General features: G+C 35.5%; 3 protein-coding genes and 1 pseudogene across 6 annotated transcripts in view; all 4 read right to left on the bottom strand.

Moving 5' to 3' along the window:
- The window catches only part of LOC147478559 (F-box/LRR-repeat protein At4g14103-like), a 71,796-nt gene that overhangs the window by 15,908 nt on the left and 33,379 nt on the right, over window positions 1-22,509 (bottom strand). The window lies entirely within an intron of this gene.
- On the bottom strand, window positions 5,952-7,488 carry LOC147478561 (protein TPR3-like). Of its 2 annotated transcripts, none has more exons than XM_086584608.1 (4): window positions 6,944-7,488; window positions 6,759-6,854; window positions 6,576-6,680; window positions 5,952-6,445 (listed from the first exon to the last, which is right to left on the bottom strand). In XM_086584608.1, the coding sequence occupies exons 1-4, from the start codon at window positions 6,950-6,952 to the stop codon at window positions 6,173-6,175; spliced, it is 483 nt and encodes a 160-aa protein (XP_086440734.1). In that variant the 5' UTR covers window positions 6,953-7,488; the 3' UTR covers window positions 5,952-6,172. The 2 variants fall into 2 exon arrangements, with proteins under 2 accessions (XP_086440734.1, XP_086440733.1); XM_086584607.1 differs by having other exon boundaries at window positions 5,952-6,448; window positions 6,944-7,487.
- On the bottom strand, window positions 7,430-14,075 carry LOC147478562 (topless-related protein 4-like; annotated as a pseudogene). Its single transcript, XR_015209882.1, has 11 exons — window positions 12,387-14,075; window positions 12,043-12,228; window positions 11,776-11,952; window positions 11,575-11,699; window positions 10,854-10,873; window positions 8,451-8,549; window positions 8,125-8,284; window positions 7,904-8,013; window positions 7,730-7,799; window positions 7,563-7,591; window positions 7,430-7,459 (listed from the first exon to the last, which is right to left on the bottom strand). The product of XR_015209882.1 is annotated as a topless-related protein 4-like (transcript).
- On the bottom strand, window positions 14,215-17,041 carry LOC147478563 (receptor-like protein EIX2). Of its 2 annotated transcripts, XM_086584602.1 has the most exons (2): window positions 14,864-17,041; window positions 14,215-14,753 (listed from the first exon to the last, which is right to left on the bottom strand). In XM_086584602.1, the coding sequence occupies exons 1-2, from the start codon at window positions 16,963-16,965 to the stop codon at window positions 14,717-14,719; spliced, it is 2,139 nt and encodes a 712-aa protein (XP_086440728.1). In that variant the 5' UTR covers window positions 16,966-17,041; the 3' UTR covers window positions 14,215-14,716. The 2 variants fall into 2 exon arrangements, with proteins under 2 accessions (XP_086440728.1, XP_086440727.1); XM_086584601.1 differs by having other exon boundaries at window positions 14,215-17,036.

The raw sequence follows: 22,509 nt of genomic DNA on the forward strand, positions 1-22,509 counted from the left end.
GCATTTGGTTTCTTCTACTCAACCGAACCAACTGATTCTTGTGACGATAATTGTATAAAGTGTTTTTGTTTGACAAATTATTGTCATCTCTCTGTTTCAAGAGGGGTAAAATTTCACGCGGTTTAACACCACTCAAAGACAAATCCTGAACAATCAATTTTTCTTCAGCTTTTAACCTTCCGACGAATGCACGACCTATAAGATGCTCCCCAATAGTATGATTATGAGTTCCACCCATAACACTCAGTATCCATCCACCTTCGTTTCGTAATTCCCCTTTCAACACAAATGGACAGCCACATTTTTTCGAACTGGATTGCCTATATTCTTTCGTTTTTTTGTTCAATATTTTCGGCTTTATGGATGGTCTAAATTTTCCACTCCTTTCGCAACTCAAGAAAACTCTAGGTCTTCAAGTCCCAAATTATCGGACCTTGATATCACAACCACAACTCCAACAAATCATACCAACCGGCCGAACACCATCCGATCAACGAGTGGCGATCTTCAAGACCTGCGTAAACCCTTGATCTTAGATACTATTGACGAAAATTGTTTTTTGCTAAGTTATTGATAAAATAAATAAAAAATACAAGCTTTCAAATTACATTATTACCTCAATTGTTGTAAATTATTCGGTCATATCAGGATAGCTAATTTCAACATTGTTGTAAAGTTCATCATCGGAATAATAATTTGATTGTAGTAGTGTTAAGGCTGACTCCATGTCACTTTTAACACTAATCAAAGTTATCATTTTGATTTTGGCGGGAGAATTTATCTTGAATGTTGCTTCCAGCACATGAGTCCATTCTTAAAGTGAAAATTTGGTGGGAATAACAATTTTGTGAGAGAAATTTCATAGAGCATGAGTGGCAGTAGTGTTGGTGGAGTACTAAGTTCGGAGAAGAGCTCGTTTGAATTACAATGGGGTGTGGAGAGAGCTAGTTAAGGTTATAATGGTCATATTAACAAAAAATGGGGTGTGGAAAGAGCAGCACCAGTTTTTTTTTAAATAAACTTGCCGTGTGTAGATAGACAATCAGGGTGTGACGAGTTTTACTCATGTTAAGAGTAACATACATAGTATAGAGTACATGACCTACTACCCGGTATTGCATTGTAAAAAGCATGGATATATATTATAAAAAATGTCATATAGGCTATAGTATATCATACTTTATGGTATATCATACTCATGTTCTATAAACAGAAAGTATATCATACTTTATGGATGGTACAATAAAACAATTGTTTAAGAGGATAGTATGTCAATAAGAGTTTTATACGTTTGGTAGTAGTATGTCATAAGCGCTATAATCACTGATATATATATGACTATATGTCATACTCAAATGTTATGTCACTTTTTATAAGCTATGTCAATAAGAGTTTTATACGTTGGGTATCATAAGCGTAGCAATCACAATTAGATATATGTCATACTCGAATATTATGTTACTTTTTATAATATTTTTATAATATATGCTAGTATGAGTTTTATACAGTTGGTAGTATGTCATAAGTGATACAATCACTGATATATATAACACTATATGTCATACTCAAATGTTATGTGAATCGCAGATAGATATGATACTATATATGTCATACTCGAATTGTATGTCACCTTTTATAACATATGTCAATAAAATACATTGGGTAGTATAAGAATCACTGATAGGACACTATATATGTCATACTCGAATGTTATATTACTTTTTATAACATATGTCAATTAGAGTTTTATACGTTTGGTACCAACAATCACAGATAGATATGACACTATATATGTCTTACTCGAATGTTATCTCACTTTTTATATGACTGATAATGTTATCTCATATATGACACTATATATATCATATTAGCGCTCGAATCACTGATAGATATGACTCTATATATATCATACTCGAATGTTATGTACTTTTTGTTACTTTTTGGTTGGATTAACTTGTTGACCCGGAATAGTAGTTTATGTGATTTTTTTGTTGCATTGACTTGTTCACCCGGTTTGTTCCGGTTCTACCCTTGCAAATGTGTGGCTAGAAAACACGCGCACCATTAGTTTCAGTACATCTCGTGCATGGTAGATTTAGCAATAATATTAAAAGAAAAATACCTTCAAAGCTGTCGAAATTAGAGATTGACAGTAAATATAAACTTTCCAAAACTGAATCCAAATCATTAGTCTTGACGCTAGTAATATTCACCACACAACACACCACAAAATACTTTTGCTTTTCTCCTACTTTTAGTTGTACTTTTCCTTGAAAAACTAATGGTCCCTTTCTCCAAAAAGTCATTCTCTTATATAGAAAAACTTTGAGAATACGTAGGTGTGTGTAGTGGAATCCACTTAGGATTCGAAGTCTTATCTTAAGAGGACAAGTCCTTGTCATACAAGTACTTGATATATTAAAACACTTTTAATATATATCTCTTTAATATGGAAAGTGCCTATTAATAAATCCATATTTACAATAAGGCCCTTAAAACTTTCAAAAAAATCATTTCCTTACCATTAATTATATCTAAGTCCTTCCACCTTACTTGTATTCACAATTAGACCATTGGAAATTTGTTCTTCACTGTCACACCCATGTCTAATTGACACAATTTGACATTTAACATCAATTAAGTATTAAGAAACTATTTCTTATACCGACCGGGTTTGAGCTCAATTAGTTATGTCACAATTTCCTAATACATAACTCCGTAGAGTAGTGGATCCTTTATTAGAATTCGTGATTCAAGACGTCCTACATTCATTACCCAAAATGTCAAGTCTAGTCTATGAATTGACATTACTTTTTAACATCTCAAAGTAATAAATTTGAGACACAATGAATTTTCACAATTCCAAGTCTAGGGATTAATTGGTAGAGTAAGATTTGCACACTAACCTTAGCAGCGAATTTATAATGTGTTCTCACTTTGATTCCCTCAGTGTCAGTCATGTGACTACACCAATATACAAACTTAGAGTCATACTCAAATAATTGAGATATCATCATCCTATCATATAGTAGTTATGTATATTACAGTCTTATAAGTGAAACGTCCGACTTCAACCCTAACTGTGAGTATTCTAGGTAAATAGATACAATCAAATTTCCCGCACATGACTCTTCATATGCTTGATTGTTATAATTCTATTACCTATGAAACTTATGGTTTCATCATATGATATTAGTTCACCCATATGCATAATAATAAGATTCATGTATTTAATTAAACATTATCATGTATAAACAATAAATGATCATTGGCTTTGTAAAGGCCAAATATCCCAACAAATGTATCAAGAGCACATTGCGTTCTCCAGCAATTCCTGCAGCTGCCCATTCTTGTATGCCTCTGTCGTGGAAATACTCACACATTTAGACATCACTAGAAACATAACAGATAGGCACAAAATGTATTAATGCATTCAAACACAGAGGAAAACAGACAACTAAGTAAGAATTGTTTCAGTTTGAAACCTGCATATAAAGTACATGAAATGGTAAAATGTACTTTCAAAATAACGTTGCTGACCAAGTATCAGATGTTCGGAACATATTGCTTTCTCAAGTAACACAATACCAAAACAAGCTGACAATAAACTACAAAAGAAAAATGGAGTCGGAAACTAAACAAACCATTCCGTTGATGGAAAATTGGTCAGTTGTATGTCTCACAAACAGTAAGACACAGGTGTACTCGGTTGATGGAAGAAGACATTTACTCATTCTGTTGTCCAGCATGGGATGTGTCAAATCATTGCTTACATTGGATTTTCGGACACAAGACAACGACTCAAACAGGATCTTCGCAGAGGATGATCTCAACGTAATTGAAACCATCAATGATGAAAGCCAAGATACCCCAAAATGTCTCATCCAAATTAAGCTATTGGACACTTTTTCCTAAAAGTTTTGAAATCTCACAATAATTTTGTTTCAGCCTTTTAGGGAAGAATCTTCATGTAGATACATCATTGAAAATCATAATTCAATTCATCGCCAATGTCCCACAAAGACTATGATTGCCTGAAGGGTCAACCATGTTGAACACATGAAGCTCAAAATATCATCCGATATCTCCCGATTCATCGCCAATTGAATCCCATATAATTGATATTTCCAAGATAATCGAATATATATCGGTTGACTTTTTGACCAATTATTTATTGAAATTTCGAAATATCCGAGAGATATCCTCGAAATATATCGATGAATATCCGATATTTTAGGGTCAAAAAACATGTTGAACATAACCGATATCGAAATTTTGGGCCTTGGTTGAACATCCATTTTTCGTTTTTTCATTTTATTTTTTATTTTTAATATGGCTTGTAAAACATATGTTTCATTAACAATAAACTGGCATGATGAATGACTGACAACTACTTGTACTCCAAACGAAAAAACTTACAGTATTAGAAAGGGGCCCATCCATAAAAAGATTGGTACTCCCTAAGTCCCTAAGCGCCATAGTATTGTCCATACCCAATATTCTTATGTGTACCTCTTCAAAACCCTATTCCTCTTGGTCAATTGTGGTAATTAGGTCCTCAAACTCTTCCACCTCCAAATTACTAAGATTTCGCTACATCACATCCATACAATACCATTTTCTCACCTATAAAGTAATCCAAGAGTTTATCATCCCATTGTGCAATGTGCTAGGTTTTAGCAAGAAGCAAGCTGGGGTTAGGCAGACCCCACCCCTACTATTTGTATTAGATAAAAATTAGAATTACATTCTAGGAACATGCCAAAAGTATATGGTAGCTCCATTATCGGGATGAAAAGTATACCTTTCTTGAACTTCTGCCACCTAGTCATGATCCATCTCCAAGGAGGAATACGATAAGGATTCCGGGGCTTGTTTAACTGCCTCTTCCTTCCACCCACCCCAAACTTACCAGTTATCATTTTATCCAAAATTGATTCTCCTCTTTGCAAGAAGTGCGTCATTCGTGAAAGGCGAATATTTAAACCCGAACCCTCCTTCATTCTTTTTCAACAAAATGTCGATTCCACTTAACCCAATAGAATTTTGCGCACTCTTCACTACCTCCCTAAAAGAAACTTCTAAAAAGTGAAACTCTTTCAATATGACTACACACCCATTTACAGAATGGAAAGAGATAGAGGTAATTATGCCAACTACTACCAATAAACTGCCACAACAAAATAAGATCACAACAGTCCCCAACTACTACACCAATCATACAACATCTCTTTTATCGGAACGAAATCTTATATATACCAATGGTCTTGTTCTCGATATCCTCCAGTTGCACTCCTTCAAAAGGACCCATGTGTTTCGACCAAATATAGTCAAAACACTAAGTGGTAACGAAAGAGATGAAGAACGTAGAAAAGTAATAAAAAGTAATGGTGATCAAGAGAATGATGAGATTGTACCTTTTGGTTCCCTTTATTGATGGGATCAAGTCTCTCCTCTATATGAAAAATAGTTTTTTTATATATGTAGGATAATTGTAATGTAATAATATAACTCTTAGTTGATAATTATCTCTTTGATAAGAAAGAATCCGGACATAAATTAATGTGCGTAAGTGACAAGTCATGTGGTTAGAGTTCACCCTAAACACATGAGTTAATGGGCATGTACATCAATCAATCATAGTATTGCAAATTGGGCCTTAGCCTTGTCGATTAAATGAATAAAGTAGAGACCTTTACTAATGAATGTTTTTTACGTAGGTGGGGGTCAAACACCATGCATTAAACTTACGACTTTGCTTCATAAGTGAACTTTTTTACTGTAACATTCATGGGGTCTCTTACCAGGAGAATAAACAGGAGCCTATACTATGAGCATGCTAAATAGCTTTACCGAATGATCCTAGATGGAAAGGTTAGAGAAATAGTTCAAATGGTCCACTCATGCGCTATTTATTTTTATTTTCTTTCTTTCTTTCTTTTTTTTCGAGATCAGTAAAAATCAAATTTCATTGATATTGCGAAAGATACTACAAGGATTAGGTGTTGTAGCAAGGAGCTACTAGACCTAGAAGAAAAAAAAAGGCAAAACCCAAACCCAACCCAACTACAAACCCTTTTTTAATGTACAATCAGGCTTAATTACAAATAAAGTTTGGATTGGTCACCCCCTTGAAGCAAACATTAGCACATGCCCAATCGTATAACTCCTCTTAGAATCCCTCCACTACATTGTGAATTTCTTTTTCCGGTTGCTCGAACACCCTTGCATTCCTCTTCTTCCACAAGGTCCATAAAAATACTCTCGGTAGATGCTCCGCCATCCATGATGCCTTGCTAGATAGAGATAGATGTATTAACTTCTTACTAAATGCTTCCTTAAATAATGGTAGACATTCTCCAACATTTTTGAAATGAGAAAAAAGTCTCCCAGATACTCTTTGAGAAAGTACGTTTGAGAGAATATGATCCACACTTTCTTCCTTCTCCTTGCATACAGAGCAAATTGGAGTGTGAGGATGCAAACCAGGTGTGTGTGTGTGTTATATAAAAAACCAAAAAGAACAAGATACAAGTAACATAATATTCATGAAGCTATTCTAGACTACAAAATACCTCGATGTTTTCCTTGTAGTGAGGGCATACAGAAAGCACAGGTGCTTCGTGACCTTCAAACATAATATTCATGTATTGCTTGGCACCTGTGACTGCATCCCATACCTACACAAGTTTATCTTTAATGATTGAGGTCTTATACTTCTACACCACATAAAAAGAAAACGGTATGACCAAACATACCTTGATAGCCTTGTCATCTCCACAACTCACTATGCACAATTGTTTGTTTGGGTGAGAAAAAACAAGATCATTGACAGAACCAATATGAGCATCAATCTGCACAAGATTAATATATTCGAAGGAAAAATAAACTCATCAACTTTAAATGTGGGTGGAGAAAAACACATAAAAGTAACTTCACATACTAGGGACATACAGAACAAGAGACGAAGTTCTTCTCCAATCAGAAATCTGTGTGCCTAGACATAATTTGACACCCAAACACATGCCTTTAACAAGAGACTGGTTGTTGTTGTCCTTGATGACCAGCAAACAATGTAAAGAATGAAGTCAATGAACAACATAGAATAGCATCAGTTCTGCGCAGTTCGGTTCTTGTTGGGTCGATAGTGGATATAAATTACCTTCAGAGGTTAGCCTAACAATTATCCATATGAGCATTCTGACATGGAGGTCCTTACAATTTTGTATAGTCTAGAAATATTTTTTAAGAAAAAGAATCAAACTAGTCTGTGACAAGCTCCCTTGTGGCTTCAACTTAAGTTCTCACAAACACTAGGGTTTTTACTTTTTCTTGGTGAACGCTAGGAGAAAGGATATTTGGCTGATTTTAATTAGGTGCATTACTTTACTTCCTCAGGCCCTAGTCAGACTACATTCCTACATTCTAATCAGTACCGGTTCTTTCTCCACAGGAATAACTGTCACATGAACCAAAATGAAGACAACAAATACAAGTATAAATTGACTTTCAAGCCTCTAGGTGGTGTCGTATATCATCACTGCTGTGGTAATTTAATATACATGCACGATGTGCTTGTTATATGATACACCTGAAACAGATGAGCAAATTAAAATAAGTAGCGGCAGCATCTGGTCTGTTCTCATCTTCAAGAATATCGCCTAACATTGCAGTCTAGAATTTTTAACATATACATTAATATCCGTTTAAAGGACTATAAAAAACATACCAAAAAGAGCACCATCAGGACTCTATGCCACACGATTAACAGATATCGCAGTGTCCTTGACTAGAGCCGTCTGTTTCAATAGTTGTTATTAAGGGAGAAAAAAAGAAGTTATTCTTCCAATGGCAATGTAGAAAGTGACTATTTCTAAAGCTTACTTGCTGCAGAAAGTTTTACCTGCAGGGGCACCAAGCGTGTTCCAATGTCTCAAACTTTGAAGTTCCTATAAGCAAGCCTCTCCCTGCTACCCAACTCCCACACCACAATATCGCCAACATTTGTTTCCACTGAAAATGAAATGTTCATATAAAGGTGTCTTAGGTACATATCAACTTTTTCACAAAGGAAATCATTTTTTGAGAAAGTAGAACATTTACTTCATGGCCAGGAATACTAACCAAGAAGAAGAGTCTATTGCACTGGATGGAAATCCATGCTCCTAACAACAGATCCCTGATTTAGACTTGTAACAACATTCTTTGGAAGTTCATCGGAAGAGAATAAGCTCTGTGCATGCTTTGGCCAGTGTATGTCATAGGCAACAGGCAGATTACTGGCCTGCAAGATAATAATGAGACAACGCAGCAAGTTAATGAGTTGTTAGTCTTTGACCAAAAGAATGTTTCAAGTTTGAAAACACAAGTTTCAATAAAAGTGCTTTAATCTAGAGTAACCGAGAAGAGAGAAATGAAGCAATAGAACGACAAACAGGATTACATAATACATCGTCTGATATACCCAAAGGCCTTGTTCTTTTCATAAGAAGTTTAGAATCTGCTGTGTGGTAATCCATAGATGGGTTGTTGGTAGGAGTTCTAGGACGCTTTAACATCTGCTGCAAAGATAAATCAAAACCAGGGGAATGGTGTAGCCGTTGCAAATGGAACTTACATAAAACAGACAAGCTGTCTTAGCAAAGGACAAGAGTAATAAAGGTCCGATTAAATAATGAAAACTGAGAACAAGCAATATCAAAAACTTATTCTGATGTATCTTGTTGGCGGAAGCTTCAACAGTGGATGAACATCAATTATGATTAATGGACAAAACACCTAAATCTAGGGTTTAAACCTTCAAACATGAAGAAAGAAATAATATTTATAAACAACCAACCTAACAATGAAGGCCTAGATGCCTTTATATAAGAAAACAACTACTAAATCTAATTGGAAACCATGTAATTCCTATTCCTAATTGAATTAGGAAACCAAATAAAATAGAAACTACTTGATTAATTATTTATTCCATGCTCATGCATCATACTCCCCCGCTTGAAAGAAACTCGTCCTCAAGTTTGTTGCAAGTAGACTTGTGAATATTCTGCAAAACTCTTATACTTTATCATCACCCTCCCGCGGTTCAAAGGAATTCGACCTCGAATTTTGCCCAAATAATGGCTCACAAAAGAAATCATGAACCACAATGCTAATAATACTCCATTCTGAAACGTCCTTCGAGAAGAAATTGGGAGCCGCAGCTCACTAACTATGACTGAAAAGCAATGTTGTGCTGAGTAAAATCTTTTCAAAGTTGCAAAGGAAGGGATCGATATAATCACTTTGTGCGCACTTCACATGACCGATAATTATTATGGGTGACATTAATATTAATCCACCACTGGAGGAAGCAAATTGGACAGACCAGAATGTATTGAACCACTGCCTAATAGTGACCCATGTGGTACTGAAAGACGAAAATCAGAAAGTCTTCCCTGTGCTAAATCAAATAATTGACATTCCTTATAGCCCAGTCCAAGATAATTTGTGTGTAGATGCCCTTGGACATGCTGGTTAAAAGTCCACAGTGGGAAGTCCGATTTAGCACGAACACTTAGAATGTGAAAAAGTTGTCTTCTTCCTTTACCATGAACTTGCAGAAGTTGGGTTAGATTTTCACGCGCCCAAGAATCGAAGCAGCCATGTTGCAACTGAAGTTGAAACACACAAGTAGTAAACAACCTTGATTGCTCAGCACTAACAAGCAACAAAACAAGGTTCTTTGTCACACCACCAAAAACCCAAACTACTAAAATATATGCCTTCTCTTTCTCTGTCGTTGTTACTAAAGGAGTTATAGAAGGTATACGAAGAGGAGGGGTAGGCTTGGTGTCATCTCCTTTTGTCTTCTCAAAAGTTTGTGTTTCCTGCTTCTGATTTTGGTGTTCTGTTTGTTCATCACCAATTTGCGCAGCAGCACATGTATCTCTTTTTATACCCTGCATCTCTTTTTTCTAAAGCGGTTTTGACTTGAATTGGTGCTGGTGGATCAATGGCCAAGGTTTCCACCTCCCCTACAGCAGTAACATAGTCTGAAATTGTCACTTTCTTAGCATGGGTGTTCTCCAATTCTAAAACAATAAGACTGGTAGCTGGTGTGCTGTAAAAACCAGATTTTGGAAGAGAAGAAGTACAAGAGAGACCAATTGATGAAGGAGTAGCTGGGACATTGTTACCAATTGAAATTGTCTTCTTTTGCGGCTCTTCTTTGCGCTGTTTTTCTGGTTTAATATGCTCTATTGCAATACCATGTTGACGTTCCTTGATATGAACAGTAACATGTTGGGGTACTGGGGTATTGGTTACCCAAACTGGATGAACAGATTCTTCATGAATCTGGTTTGCAAGACGTCTTTGTTGATGCTCACGAAGGTGGCTGTGGATTTCTCGACTTTGTCGTCGATAATCTCCAAGAATAGGGTGGTGTTGGTCATGGTAACGTGTAACACTGCCATAGCTTCTATGTGCATCACGATGCTTCTTGTGGGGGATTTGATTTGTCACCGGCGGTTGGGGATCAAAACAGGATAACAACTTGTTAATGAGATGTTGTTGGGATGGGTAGTATGTCTCGGGATCAGCATACTTACTTTGGTGAGAATATCCCTCATCTGAATATTCATCTTCATCGGAATCAATAAAAGACTCATCTTCATCGTAATCATAGGATTCATTACGAAAATACGATCTCCGCGGCTCAAAATTTTGGCGGCGGCAATTGGGAGTTGAGGAACGAAATCTAGAGGGAGGTTCATACCTTCTTGAAGGAGGAAATCTCGCACGGCGGCTGCAATCGAAATCACAATCTCTCCAAGTATGAGGATCGGTACGGTACTTCGATCAATGGGGACTTCGCGGCGTTGGTGACTCTCTTCTACCTCTTCTTTGATAATCCATCACATCAATGGCTCTAACACCAATTTGATGTATCTTGTTGGCGGAAGCTTCAACAATGGATGAACATCAATTATGATTAATGGACAAAACACCTAAATCTAGGGTTTAAACCTTCAAACATGAAGAAAGAAATAATATTTATAAACAACCAACCTAACAATGAAGGCCTAGATGCCTTTATATAAGAAAACAACTACTAAATCTAATTGGAAACCAAATAGGAGACCATCTAATTCCTATTCCAAATTGAATTAGAAAACCAAATAAAATAGAAACTACTAGTTAATTATTTATTCCATGCTCATGCATCATATTCCCTCTAAAATCCATCGTAAGGATAAGAATAAGTTTTATACAATGAAAGATATCTTTCCTCCCCTGAAATATCAAATATGCAACAACGAAAACAAATAAATTAGGAAACAACGTCCTAAACAAAGAAACCACATCGTGGTAGAGCAATTGTCAATTTATTTGTTGTTTACTACACTCCTTCAATTTTTAAGACCAGGAGATCTAGATCAACCACTGCAAGAAGTATTAATAAAGAAGGACCGAGGTCCACAATATCCCCTAAGGAGAGCATTAAAGAACTTTACATTTCAAGAAGAAAGTGCTAAAGTTTTTCAAAAGGATAGACAATAATTTCAGCTCAATGAGGCATATCGTACGAACCTGCATTGTTGGGAGCACCTAAGCCAAAGGGGTCCCCAAGAAACAGCGGGATGTGGAACAGTAGAGGGATTAGCCATCCATCCAGCAAGCGAGGCCGGGAGAGGAGCAGGTGCAGGCCGAAAGGGCTGAAGAAACGAAAACCAAAATGAAAATCAATTTATTGATTCCTCATCAACGTATTTAACAAACTAATTTCCTTACCCCGTGTGCGTTAGAGGTGGGAAACCTCCTGAAGGTTTTGGCATGGCCATCAATGGATTAGTAACAGGGGATGGAGCTCGAGCACCATTTGGTGGCCCACATGAATGATCCACGAAAAGAGTCTTGATGTCAGGGTTAGACCTCAGATTCTTACAAAGCTGATGTTCCCAATTTAAGCTGAAATTAAAGACACAGAAAATATAAACATTAAAACCAACAGTCGTGTGCAAATAACAAATAACACAGAAATATTTCCATATACATCACCTTTGATTAATTAGTGTTCTCAGTCTTGAAGTCTTAAGAGTAGGAAACTGTAGCTTATCACGAAAAAGAGGATTAACCTCAATCAACTTTTTCAGCTCAGCAAGCATTATACTCCTAGCATATTTTGTGTCTCCATACTTAGATAACTGCTCATTCTCTCTACAAGTCAAAAAAATTTCCATGTACCTACCAATAACAAAATGGGTGAGAGTGAAATTACATATACTTTTATAAATTTTATTCAATACCAGAAATTCTCTATAGTCAACAACTTTAGTTATTTCCTTAAACAGCTCATCATTAGAAGCCAAAAACACTTTCAAATCCTTAACTAAAATCTCTACCCCGTTATATAGATGTTGGCACACTTGAAATATTACTCGGACATTTGTTACGTTAACAAGGACGGAACTTCAGGGTACTCCACTGAAGTTGCACTATGTCCTCATTTTCAAAAAAAGAAATGTTGGATACTTGGATCTCTCTTTTCTGGTCCATGTCCCCTTTTTCTTTGTTCCCGTGAATTTTCCTTGCATCGATCAAGAGGAATTTTGAAGGACTTCCATATGGTTACTGGTGCAAATGACCAAAAACGCCGCCATACACATTGTGCATCTACTGGAATAATGCATGATGAATGCATCCGAAGTAGTGGATTCAAATTCAACTCTATACGCATGACCATGGATCTCCAAACCTGTCAAAGATGACGCACTGCACTCTGGGAGCAGCAAAGTCAAAGGAACCTTAGATACAGCTTTAAATTCCCCTCCATTCTGCATTATCATATCCCGGAAAACACGTAAAGCTTCATTAGTTTGCTTACATTCTATGAACCCAGATATCATTGAGATCAACAATTGAGAAGTCTTTAAGGAGATCTCCTCAAAAAGCCGACATGCGTAACTCATACAACGATGAAAAGCATACCCAGCAACAATAGAAGCCCTCAGTTTGTCATCATCTATAGAATCCACATCTATTATCCCTTTCTGCTTTATAGCAAACCCATGGATCTCCTTCAATCGAATGAACGAAGCATCTGTAGGTTCAATATATCACAGACAAGAGTGTAATAAAAGTGGCCGAATCGGGCTTCAAACACGATCCCAAAACTAACATCCTTCTTAGAGTCTCAAATGCCAAAACCCCATCACCATTCCGGACACAACCAGACATAATCGAATTCCAACTACTAACTTTACCTTCAATTCCAGACTTCCCCATAACGCTTCCAATGCTTTTATCCAATACCCATTCTGAGCATACCCAGAAACCATTGAATTCCAAATAACCTCATTTCTTTGAGGAATTCTCTCAAACAATTTAATAGATTCACCAAAACACCCACATTTCACATAAACATCTGAACAAAGCACTCCCGGCAAACACAACTTCACAATATCCACTAACAATCATCACACCACGAATCATTCTACCAGGCTCAACAAGCCCAAGAACAGAACAAAACTTGAAAACAAAAGGGTAACTAAATTCATTAGGCAAAAAACTCAAACCCCACATTTCCAAAAACAATCTAACTCCAAATAAAATTTGAATTACCGACATAAGCTCGAATCACAGTATTCCAAAAAAACTGAGGAAGACAACTAATTGGGGTTGTATTAAATATCAAACGAGTTGAACCAAGATACCCATTACAACAGTAGAAGTAAAGAAGCTTGCTTGACAAGTAAACATCAGTATACATACCAAGTTGGATTAAACGAGCATGAGTTTGAATACCTATTTGAAAAGAAAACGTTTTGGCACATTCCTCAAAAGTCAAATTGGTCTAAGTTTTGGTTGTTGATGTAATGGAACATATGGACTTGAACATGGGTGCAGAGCCTTACATAAAAACAGTATAACACAGGCCAAATTAACACTGGCTAAATTTGGTTCTAGATTAAGACAAATCCTGAAAAATTAAGACAACCCCTATATACTTTCACTCGTTCTGCTCAAAATCCCTAATATATAATAGTACCACATTTTTTCTTAAGGCTTGGGTGTTGAACCTAACACTTCGTCGTAGAAGTTGCTCGTCAATCTACATACATGCATATCCACATCATGCTTAATAGCTAGCAAGGGACTGCCTAAACACCCCTCCCTCTACTAGTTTGGTGATAAAATTACAGAATGGAGACTTACATGGACATTATGGACTAAGTGAAAGGGAATTCTCATTAGAAGTTTAGAACCACAACAACAACAACAACAAAAGTATAACATGAGCTGAAAACTTAAAACACAATACATTATTAGAATATCACATTAAACAAAGAAAACAGTAGGGGATCCTTTGACGACAAACCAAGTGATATGTACGTGTCGACTTCAATCTTGAACTTCACTGCACTTCAGTTTAATCTTTAGCCGAACCACCCTTACAGCTACAAACACAAATAGCCAGTCATAGATGTCATCACAAAATCGAAAATAAGCACATCTCCAAGTCTTTTTGAATAGCAAGACAGCACAAACACCCCAATTTCCCACCGCGAATCCTGACACAATCCCAATATAAAACCAATTTATCTTCAGATGATCTCCTTCTGGTTGTCCTTTGCGATCATTATGAGATGGAGCGTGAGATTGTTCGTCATGAAAGCATTTCCTTTGAAGTGGAAATCCGCAAAGTTCTGAATTCCCTATGTAAGAAGAATTTTCAAAGGTTTGGAGCTGGCTCCCCGTTGGTATTGGTCCTGACAAGTTGTTGTATGACAAGTTAAGGGTTTCTAGAGTTGATATTGCCGAAATACTTGGTGGAATTGAACCTGAAAGATGATTTGACGAGAAATCAAGTGATTCCAACCTTTTCATCTGACCAATATTCTCTGGCATCTTTCCTGTCAAATGATTTCTTGATAGATTCAAACCAGTCAATCCTGTAAGGAGCGTGAGTTCTTCTGGAATCTGGCCGACAAAATTATTGCTAGAGAGATCTAAGTTAAAGGGAAGTCCGACTTCAGATCTTACACGATACTCAATATATATTCCTTTGATCACTTGCATAATTTCCTGTGTATACTGGCCGAAGGAAATACTACCGTTCAAAAGCAGCATACCACTCAAATTGCGAAAGCAAGTAGGTATGGTCCCAGATAGATTATTACGTGAGACATCCAATATGTGTAGGTTCGCCATATCACACACTTTTGGAGGAATAGTACCATTGAACCTGTTTGATCTTAAACTTAGAATTTGCAGAGCAACTAGGTCTTTTCCAATCCACCAAGGAATCTCCCCTGAAAGTGCATTCTCGCCAAGGTCAAGAATGCCCAACCTGGTGTGGTTTCGCAAGCCTGAAGGAAACTCTCCGTGAAATTTGTTGTTGTTCAAGTGCAATGTTTCTAGCTTCTTCTGGAGCTGACCAATTGAACTAGGAATAGTTCCTGATAGAGTGTTGAATGCTAAATCTAGAACAACCAGGTTTTGCATTTTACACAATGAGCCGGGGATGGTTCCATTCAAGGAATTATTGGATAGATTGAGAAACTCAACAAAAGGGATCATATGGCCAATATTTTTCGGAATAGGTCCTGAGATTTTGTTGTTTGAAAGGTCCAAAATAGTTACATGGCGAGGTAAAGGAGGCACCTTTCCATATATCTGGTTGTGAGAGAGATCTAAAGTTACTAGGGAGGAAAGGTTTCCATAGCAATTTGATAATGAATCTGAAATGTTTGAATATTTCATATGCAGTACCATGAGTGTTGTCTGTGTTCGGAGCCACTCTGGAAATTGAGGTCCTACTGCACAATGACTCATATAAATAAAATCGAGTTGAAAGGGAGGTATCCAGTTAGACCTTATTTTCAAAGAGAGAAAGTTAGTGCTCAAGGATAGAAATTTTAATTTCGAGAGTTTGGCTAAGTGCACCTCAGATACAACACCTGTCAACGAATTGTCGCTGAGATCTAATTCCTTCAACCTTAGTAATGCCCCAACAGATTCAGGAATTGGACCATCAAAATAATTCGCAGAAAAATCAAGGATTTCTAGATTCTTTAGCGGGTACAACCAATTAGGCAGATGACCACTGAATTTATTAGCCCCCAACTTTAGAGTTTTTAGACTATATCCCATGGATGAGGACAAAGAGTTTTCAAAATCTCCAACTTTTCCTTCAAAACGGTTACCCATCAAGTCTAATGTTTCAAGGTGGTATAGTTTTTTTAGTTCATTTATAATTGGGACATCAGAACTTAATTCGTTAAATGCGAGGTTAAGGTACTCAAGGGAAGTCATGTTCAGAAGAGCTTGTGGAATTGAACCTTTAAGGTTATTATTGCTAAGGTCAAGGTTCACAAGAGATAATGAAAGATTCGCATGAGAAAGAAACGAAGGAAACTCATCTAATCCACAATTTGATAAGACTAGACCGGATAAAGATGGAAGAGAACTAGGAAGTGAACCGGATGACATACTAGAAAGATTTAGACCACTGAGGTCAAGATGCTGTAACATTGACAAATTTCCAAGATCATGTGGAACAATTCCTCCAAACATTGCAAAAGAGAGGTTCAAATATTTTAATTTTTGAAAAGATCCAAAAAACTTTGGGATTTTGATTCCTGTAAAATTATTCTGACTCAAGTCCAAGTAATTCAAATGTTCCAACTCAAGAAGTGAAGAATTTACCTCAATTACTTCAAGGTAATCAGAGGATGGGAATGGGTTTCGGAGATCAAGCTTGACTACATTCCCAGTTTTATTGTTGCATCCCACTCCTTGCCATTTACAACAGTCTTGGCCTACCCAAGACGACAACCTATTGAACGGATCAGCTATCACCCCTTTCTTGAAATCAAGAAGTGCTTGTCTTTCATTCTCGTGGCAGTGCAAACTCAAGCCATAAATATTCCAACTAAATAGAACCATAAGCACGAATATAATGGTGTTTTGCAATACCATATTGCAGGCAATAATTGGAGGAAAGCTAATTTTCTAAGGCTTCATGGACTGTTTAGTGGTGTTATATATAGCCATAAAGAGAAGTGAAGATTTGTCTTACTCAGCAAGTGGGGATAGTGCGTATGGAATGATGGCTAGAAGTCTAGAATTGGAGAGGACTATATATGGAATATCAGGAGCCAAAGAAAAAAAAATCCATTTAAGTCAATACTATATGGAATATCAGGAGCCAAAGAAAAACTCCACGTCACAAAAAAAGCAATTCTCATCTGGATTAAAAATAGGAAAATCAGATTAGTCGGATCTCTAACTTAAAATACAACATTTTCTCTTTCGTCACAATTAATCGGATCATCTATCTATTATAGCAAAACACAATAATGGATAGAAGTTGCATGTGATGTACGCCAACACTGTGCCTTGCTAGCTTATTCACTGTACTAGCATCCTATTTGTTTATGCCTTTATCATTTTTACTAAATACTCGAAAACTACAATTGGGACTGAAGTTGTATACATGATAATCAGTTCTGCGCTGTGTGAAATGCATTTGATGTTTAAGCTGTGAAAAAGTATCTGTCATTTTTTCTAAGGTTTGTGAACACATCCAAAGACATGTACTAGAAAGTTAAAAGAACATGCATAAGTTGAAACTATAGACTATTTGCTAACGTGTGGAACAGTTTGATCATTATTGAATTCGTTGTGAAGTAGGAATGGAAATGTTAGATAGTTCTAATACTTATTTGATATGCTCATATTGTAGGTACCAACAAGAAATTGAATTCTATGTAGTGGTTTATGTGGAGGTTTACTCCAATTGTATTATTAGACCTTCTGTTCAATTCAAAGTATCAGTTGCTTTCCATATAGAACTGTCTTTATCTATTAATGAATGCCATTCTAACTGACTTTATCTGTTAATTCACTGTGCTTTGGAGATCTCTTCCTTCGCCCCTCTCTCCGATGAACGCTCCATTCAATCCATTGTTCAGGTACACCATCTTACTACTTTAAAGAGAATTGTCTCGTGAATAGTAGCACTTTCCGCTTTTACCCTTATTGACTTCGGTAATTACGGATATGTATAGTAATGATTTTTGTAATAACGCAATTTATGGAGGGGTAAAATCATCCGTTTCCACAATGAAATTCAGACGCTTCTCTCTCATTTTAGCACATTGCCATCAGTTTTGTTAAAAATTACAAAATTGCCGTTGACCGAATTTTGTATTTTTGTGCTGCCCTGCCCAATCCAGCTGACCGCACACGTGGGGTAAGACATTGCCCCCATTTTTTCAGTCATTTTCGATATTGCCACTGACTGAATTTTAAAATTTTGTACTGCCCGACCAAAAACTGACCGCACACGTGGCGACTACCACGTGCCAGTGTACTAGTCTTCTATAACTATTTTGATGTAGCTTTTATGATTTCTTCTTCATTCTCTTTTCAAGATGGTGCTTTGAATTTAGTGTTTGTTGCTAAGTAGTGAAATAGTTATATTATCATTAAATAGTTAAATACTAGAAGACTTATAAAGAAAAAGGGTGGTGGGGATTTCGTTGGGTTATATATGCGTGGGGGACAAGTGTGCGGTTGGGATCGTTTTCAGTGAATCAATAATCAATTAATTTTTTTACAAATTAAAGTGAACTTTTTGAGTGCATAAAATTTAATTTAAGTTTTGTAATTAATGGTTTTGTGACTCTTGATAAGTTTTCACATGATAAAAGCTTCACCACAAGAGTATTATCCCTTAAGAGCATGAAGTGCATGCAACTAAACATTACCCTCAAATCCCATTTTTGTAACTGTCGGGTTTATGGAAACGTTTTGTGACCCATTTGGAGCTATACTTTGTCAGGTCAGCTGCATTTGTAATATTAATTAACACACACTATAACCGTTCGCTCTACATGTTCCAAATTCTCTAAATTCTCTAACTTCTTCTCTCCATTCCGTTTGGTATAAATTTCCTTTAAATTGCTTGCTGGAACCATTTAGAAAAAACTTCAAAACGTTCGAAATAACATGCCCCTATCTATATTTCTTTAGCGAATGTGCAATTAATAGTTAACTTCTTTATCATCTAGATAAGAAATTATGTTTACTTGCTTTTATTGACGTTTTTTCTTGGCATTTGTTTAAGATTTATGGTAAAAGGTGTTTTAACCGTCAGTGATCGACTTCAATATCACTTCAATCGGGCATCTCTTTTCCGTCTCTAACCAGCTAAATCTCAAGTAACTTATTACCCTTGACTAAATAAGCCCAATCAATATTGATCAATATCTTAATTTAATGTGTATCATTTTTATATTGATTTTATTAACTTTGACTAAATATAGAACCCAAATAGGTTGTTTACGGTATAAGTATTGAAGGGTTGAGTAGTCCAAACAATACCAATCAATAATATCCCAGTTTAAATATCGCCAAAACACATTGGTTTTTAGAGAGACGTCCGTGTTAGTTCGTGATGTGGATGGGCGTTTGGGGAGATGGGCTTCGGACCTTTAAGTCTTTACATTGTTCATTGACCGGGTTGAGCAGTCCAATTAATACTAATCAATATCACAATATAATATGTATCGGTTTTCCTATTGACTTTATTAGCCTTGACTAAATAAGCCCAATCAATACTGATCAATATCCCAATTTAATGTGTATTGTTTTCATATTGATTTTATTATCCTTGACTAAATATAGAACCCAAATTGGTTGTTTCCAGTATAAGTACTGAAGGGTTGAGCAATCAATATCCCAGTTTAAATATCGCCAAAACACATTGGTTTTAGAGAGACATGTTAGTTCATGGTGTGGATCAGCGTCTTGGGAGACACGTGTCTAGTCGAGATCTTCTCAGGTTTTGGGTGGGCTTTGGACCTTTAAGTCTTTACATTGTTAATGGGTTGAGCAACCCAATTAATACTAATTAATCAATATCACAATTTAATATGTATCATTTTCCCTATATATTGACTTTATTAGCCTTCACTAAATAAACCCAATCAATACTGATCAATATCCCAATTTAATGTGTATTGATTTTCATATTGATTTTATTAACCTTGACTAAATATAGAACCCAAATTGGCCATATAAGTATTGAAGGGTTAAGCAGTCCAATCAATACCAATCAATAATATCCCAATTTAAATACTGTCAAAATGGTCGTTTCTAGTATAACTATTGAAGTACTAATTTAGGAGCCTAATTAATTGCAATCATGCAAGATCCCAATTTAATAACACGTGTACAATAGAGATGGAGTTGAACACCCTTGAAGGGTCTTCTCAATATAACAACTATATTATTGACTTCACAAATTAAAGACTATTAAATATAGGTTAATATACCTCAAACATCATCAATTTCTTTCAGCATAATAAATTTCTTAGGCATCAATAACGATTGAGGTGTCCACATTATGACAATTTAAAGTCCACTCCCATTATGACCAACTGGGCATCAAAGGGTAAATGTACAAAAAATAAAATAAAAAATGAAATACCCAACCTGTTTTAGCCCAAAACGTACAAAAAAGGAAACACACAATTAATAAGGGAGTTATGATTAATTAGTCACTCCACTAATAATTGCTCCCAAGGTCTCCTTAAATTGAAAACGCTTCAATGAAGAAGCCATCCCAAAGAAAGAAATGGGTGTTACATTTTCCTAACGAAATAAAACAGATGCGAGAAAGTCATATCTACTACCATCTCTCTATCACACTTTCCTGACTTCTGCTCTGTTTGATTGCAGATCGTTGCAAAAATGTATGAAGTAGGGGTGGGCAATGGGCGGTCAAAATATCTGGGCTAAACATTTAAAGCCCTTTTTAAAAAGTTTTAAATATTAGGGCGGTCAGGGTCACAAGTCTAAACCTCAAGCCCTTATCCCACCCTAAGCCTTCTTTAAAGGCTTTTAGGGCCGGGGGGTATATATATATATATATATATATATATATATATATATATATATATATATATATATATATATATATATATATATATATATATATATATATATAATATATTTATATATATATATATATATATATATATATATATTTATATATTTATATATATATATTTTACTACATCGGTTTTAAACTCATTTATATTACAAAAATGTATAATAATCTACAAACTCAAAGTCCAACCAATCTAGTAATAATCCCATTATAAGTCCAAAATTTAAAATGCACATCCACAATCTAATGAACCAAAGTACATCGAGAGTTCGAATTTGTTCTTCCTTGTACTCAAACCTCACTAAAATTACATTTTAAATTGAAATACATGTAGACAAATAATTATATTATCATTTTAAAGGAAGAAGTAATAAATATAAAGAAGAAACATAATAGTTTTGGTTAAGGTCATGGAAGTTGTTAAACTATTTGTAATATCATAAATTATTTCTATAATAGATTCAAACAAATATAATATTACCTTTCTTCTAATTTAAAAGTGATTCAAGCTTGTGGAAATTAAAATATTGGCTTTTGAACAAGTGATGGAGAAAGGGTTGAATTACAAATGTCATTTTTCCCCCTGTTTTTGGTTTTAGAATCTTATGCCCTATTTTGCTTTAATGGTGTGGAAGGAAATCTTTAGTTTTAAGGCATTAATAAAAATATAATTTATAAGAAATAAGTGAGAAAAGAAATTGAATAAACTGGACTTTGACTTGATGATCAAAGGAATAAAATTTAGTTTTATGTGAGTGGCTTTATTCTTCATAGGGTTAAGTTGACAAGTTTTGTTATATAAGTCAAGTTATTGGAAGTACTTCTTGGGTTAAGGGATAAATTACAAAGGACAATGTTATTTTAATTCCCAATATTTAACAAAGAAGTTGGTTATGGTTATGTATTTATAGTGAAAGTTAAACCAGGGGCCGGTTAGAGGCTTAAACTTTTGTTCCACTCCTTTTGGGTTTTATATGATTTTAATTTCCTTAACCAGTGTGGATTTGTATAGTTTTATGTGATTTGATTATTCTCTTTTCCTAGTATGAAGCACTTCAGGTTTTAGAATTGTTCATCTTAGTAATCAATTTAACTCATCAAATGATTATTTTCTTTTTCCATTTTAGTAATCATAAATTTTTTTTTTCATAAATTTTTTTTTTGAGTCGGAATATCTAAAGGAAATGAGGGAATTTGAATTTAAAACCCAAAAACATTCGTATTTAATACCATTAAGAAGTCCCATGGACCGCTTTAAACCATGCATGGGCTTAGAAAACGACAATCTTCTGATCAGTCCCCAAATGTGCCACTTGAACTTCTCAAGGCAATGAAAACTCTAATCTCTTGGTAAGTTTAGAACTTCAACCAAGTGTTCACCCAAGTTCATTCACATAATCAATCAAAACTCATATTTTCTATATTTTTTTTCGTTTTTCGTTTTTTTCTTTATATCTTTATCTATTACAAACAAGTTCCACTGATTTATACTACTCTATTACAAAATCTGGATCTGTAGATCAACTAAACATTACAAAACAACTGAACTGTGAAAAAACTGGACA

This window comes from Coptis chinensis, chromosome 9, assembly GCF_015680905.1.
Source record: "Coptis chinensis isolate HL-2020 chromosome 9, ASM1568090v1, whole genome shotgun sequence".
NCBI classification, from domain to species: Eukaryota; Viridiplantae; Streptophyta; class Magnoliopsida; order Ranunculales; family Ranunculaceae; genus Coptis; species Coptis chinensis.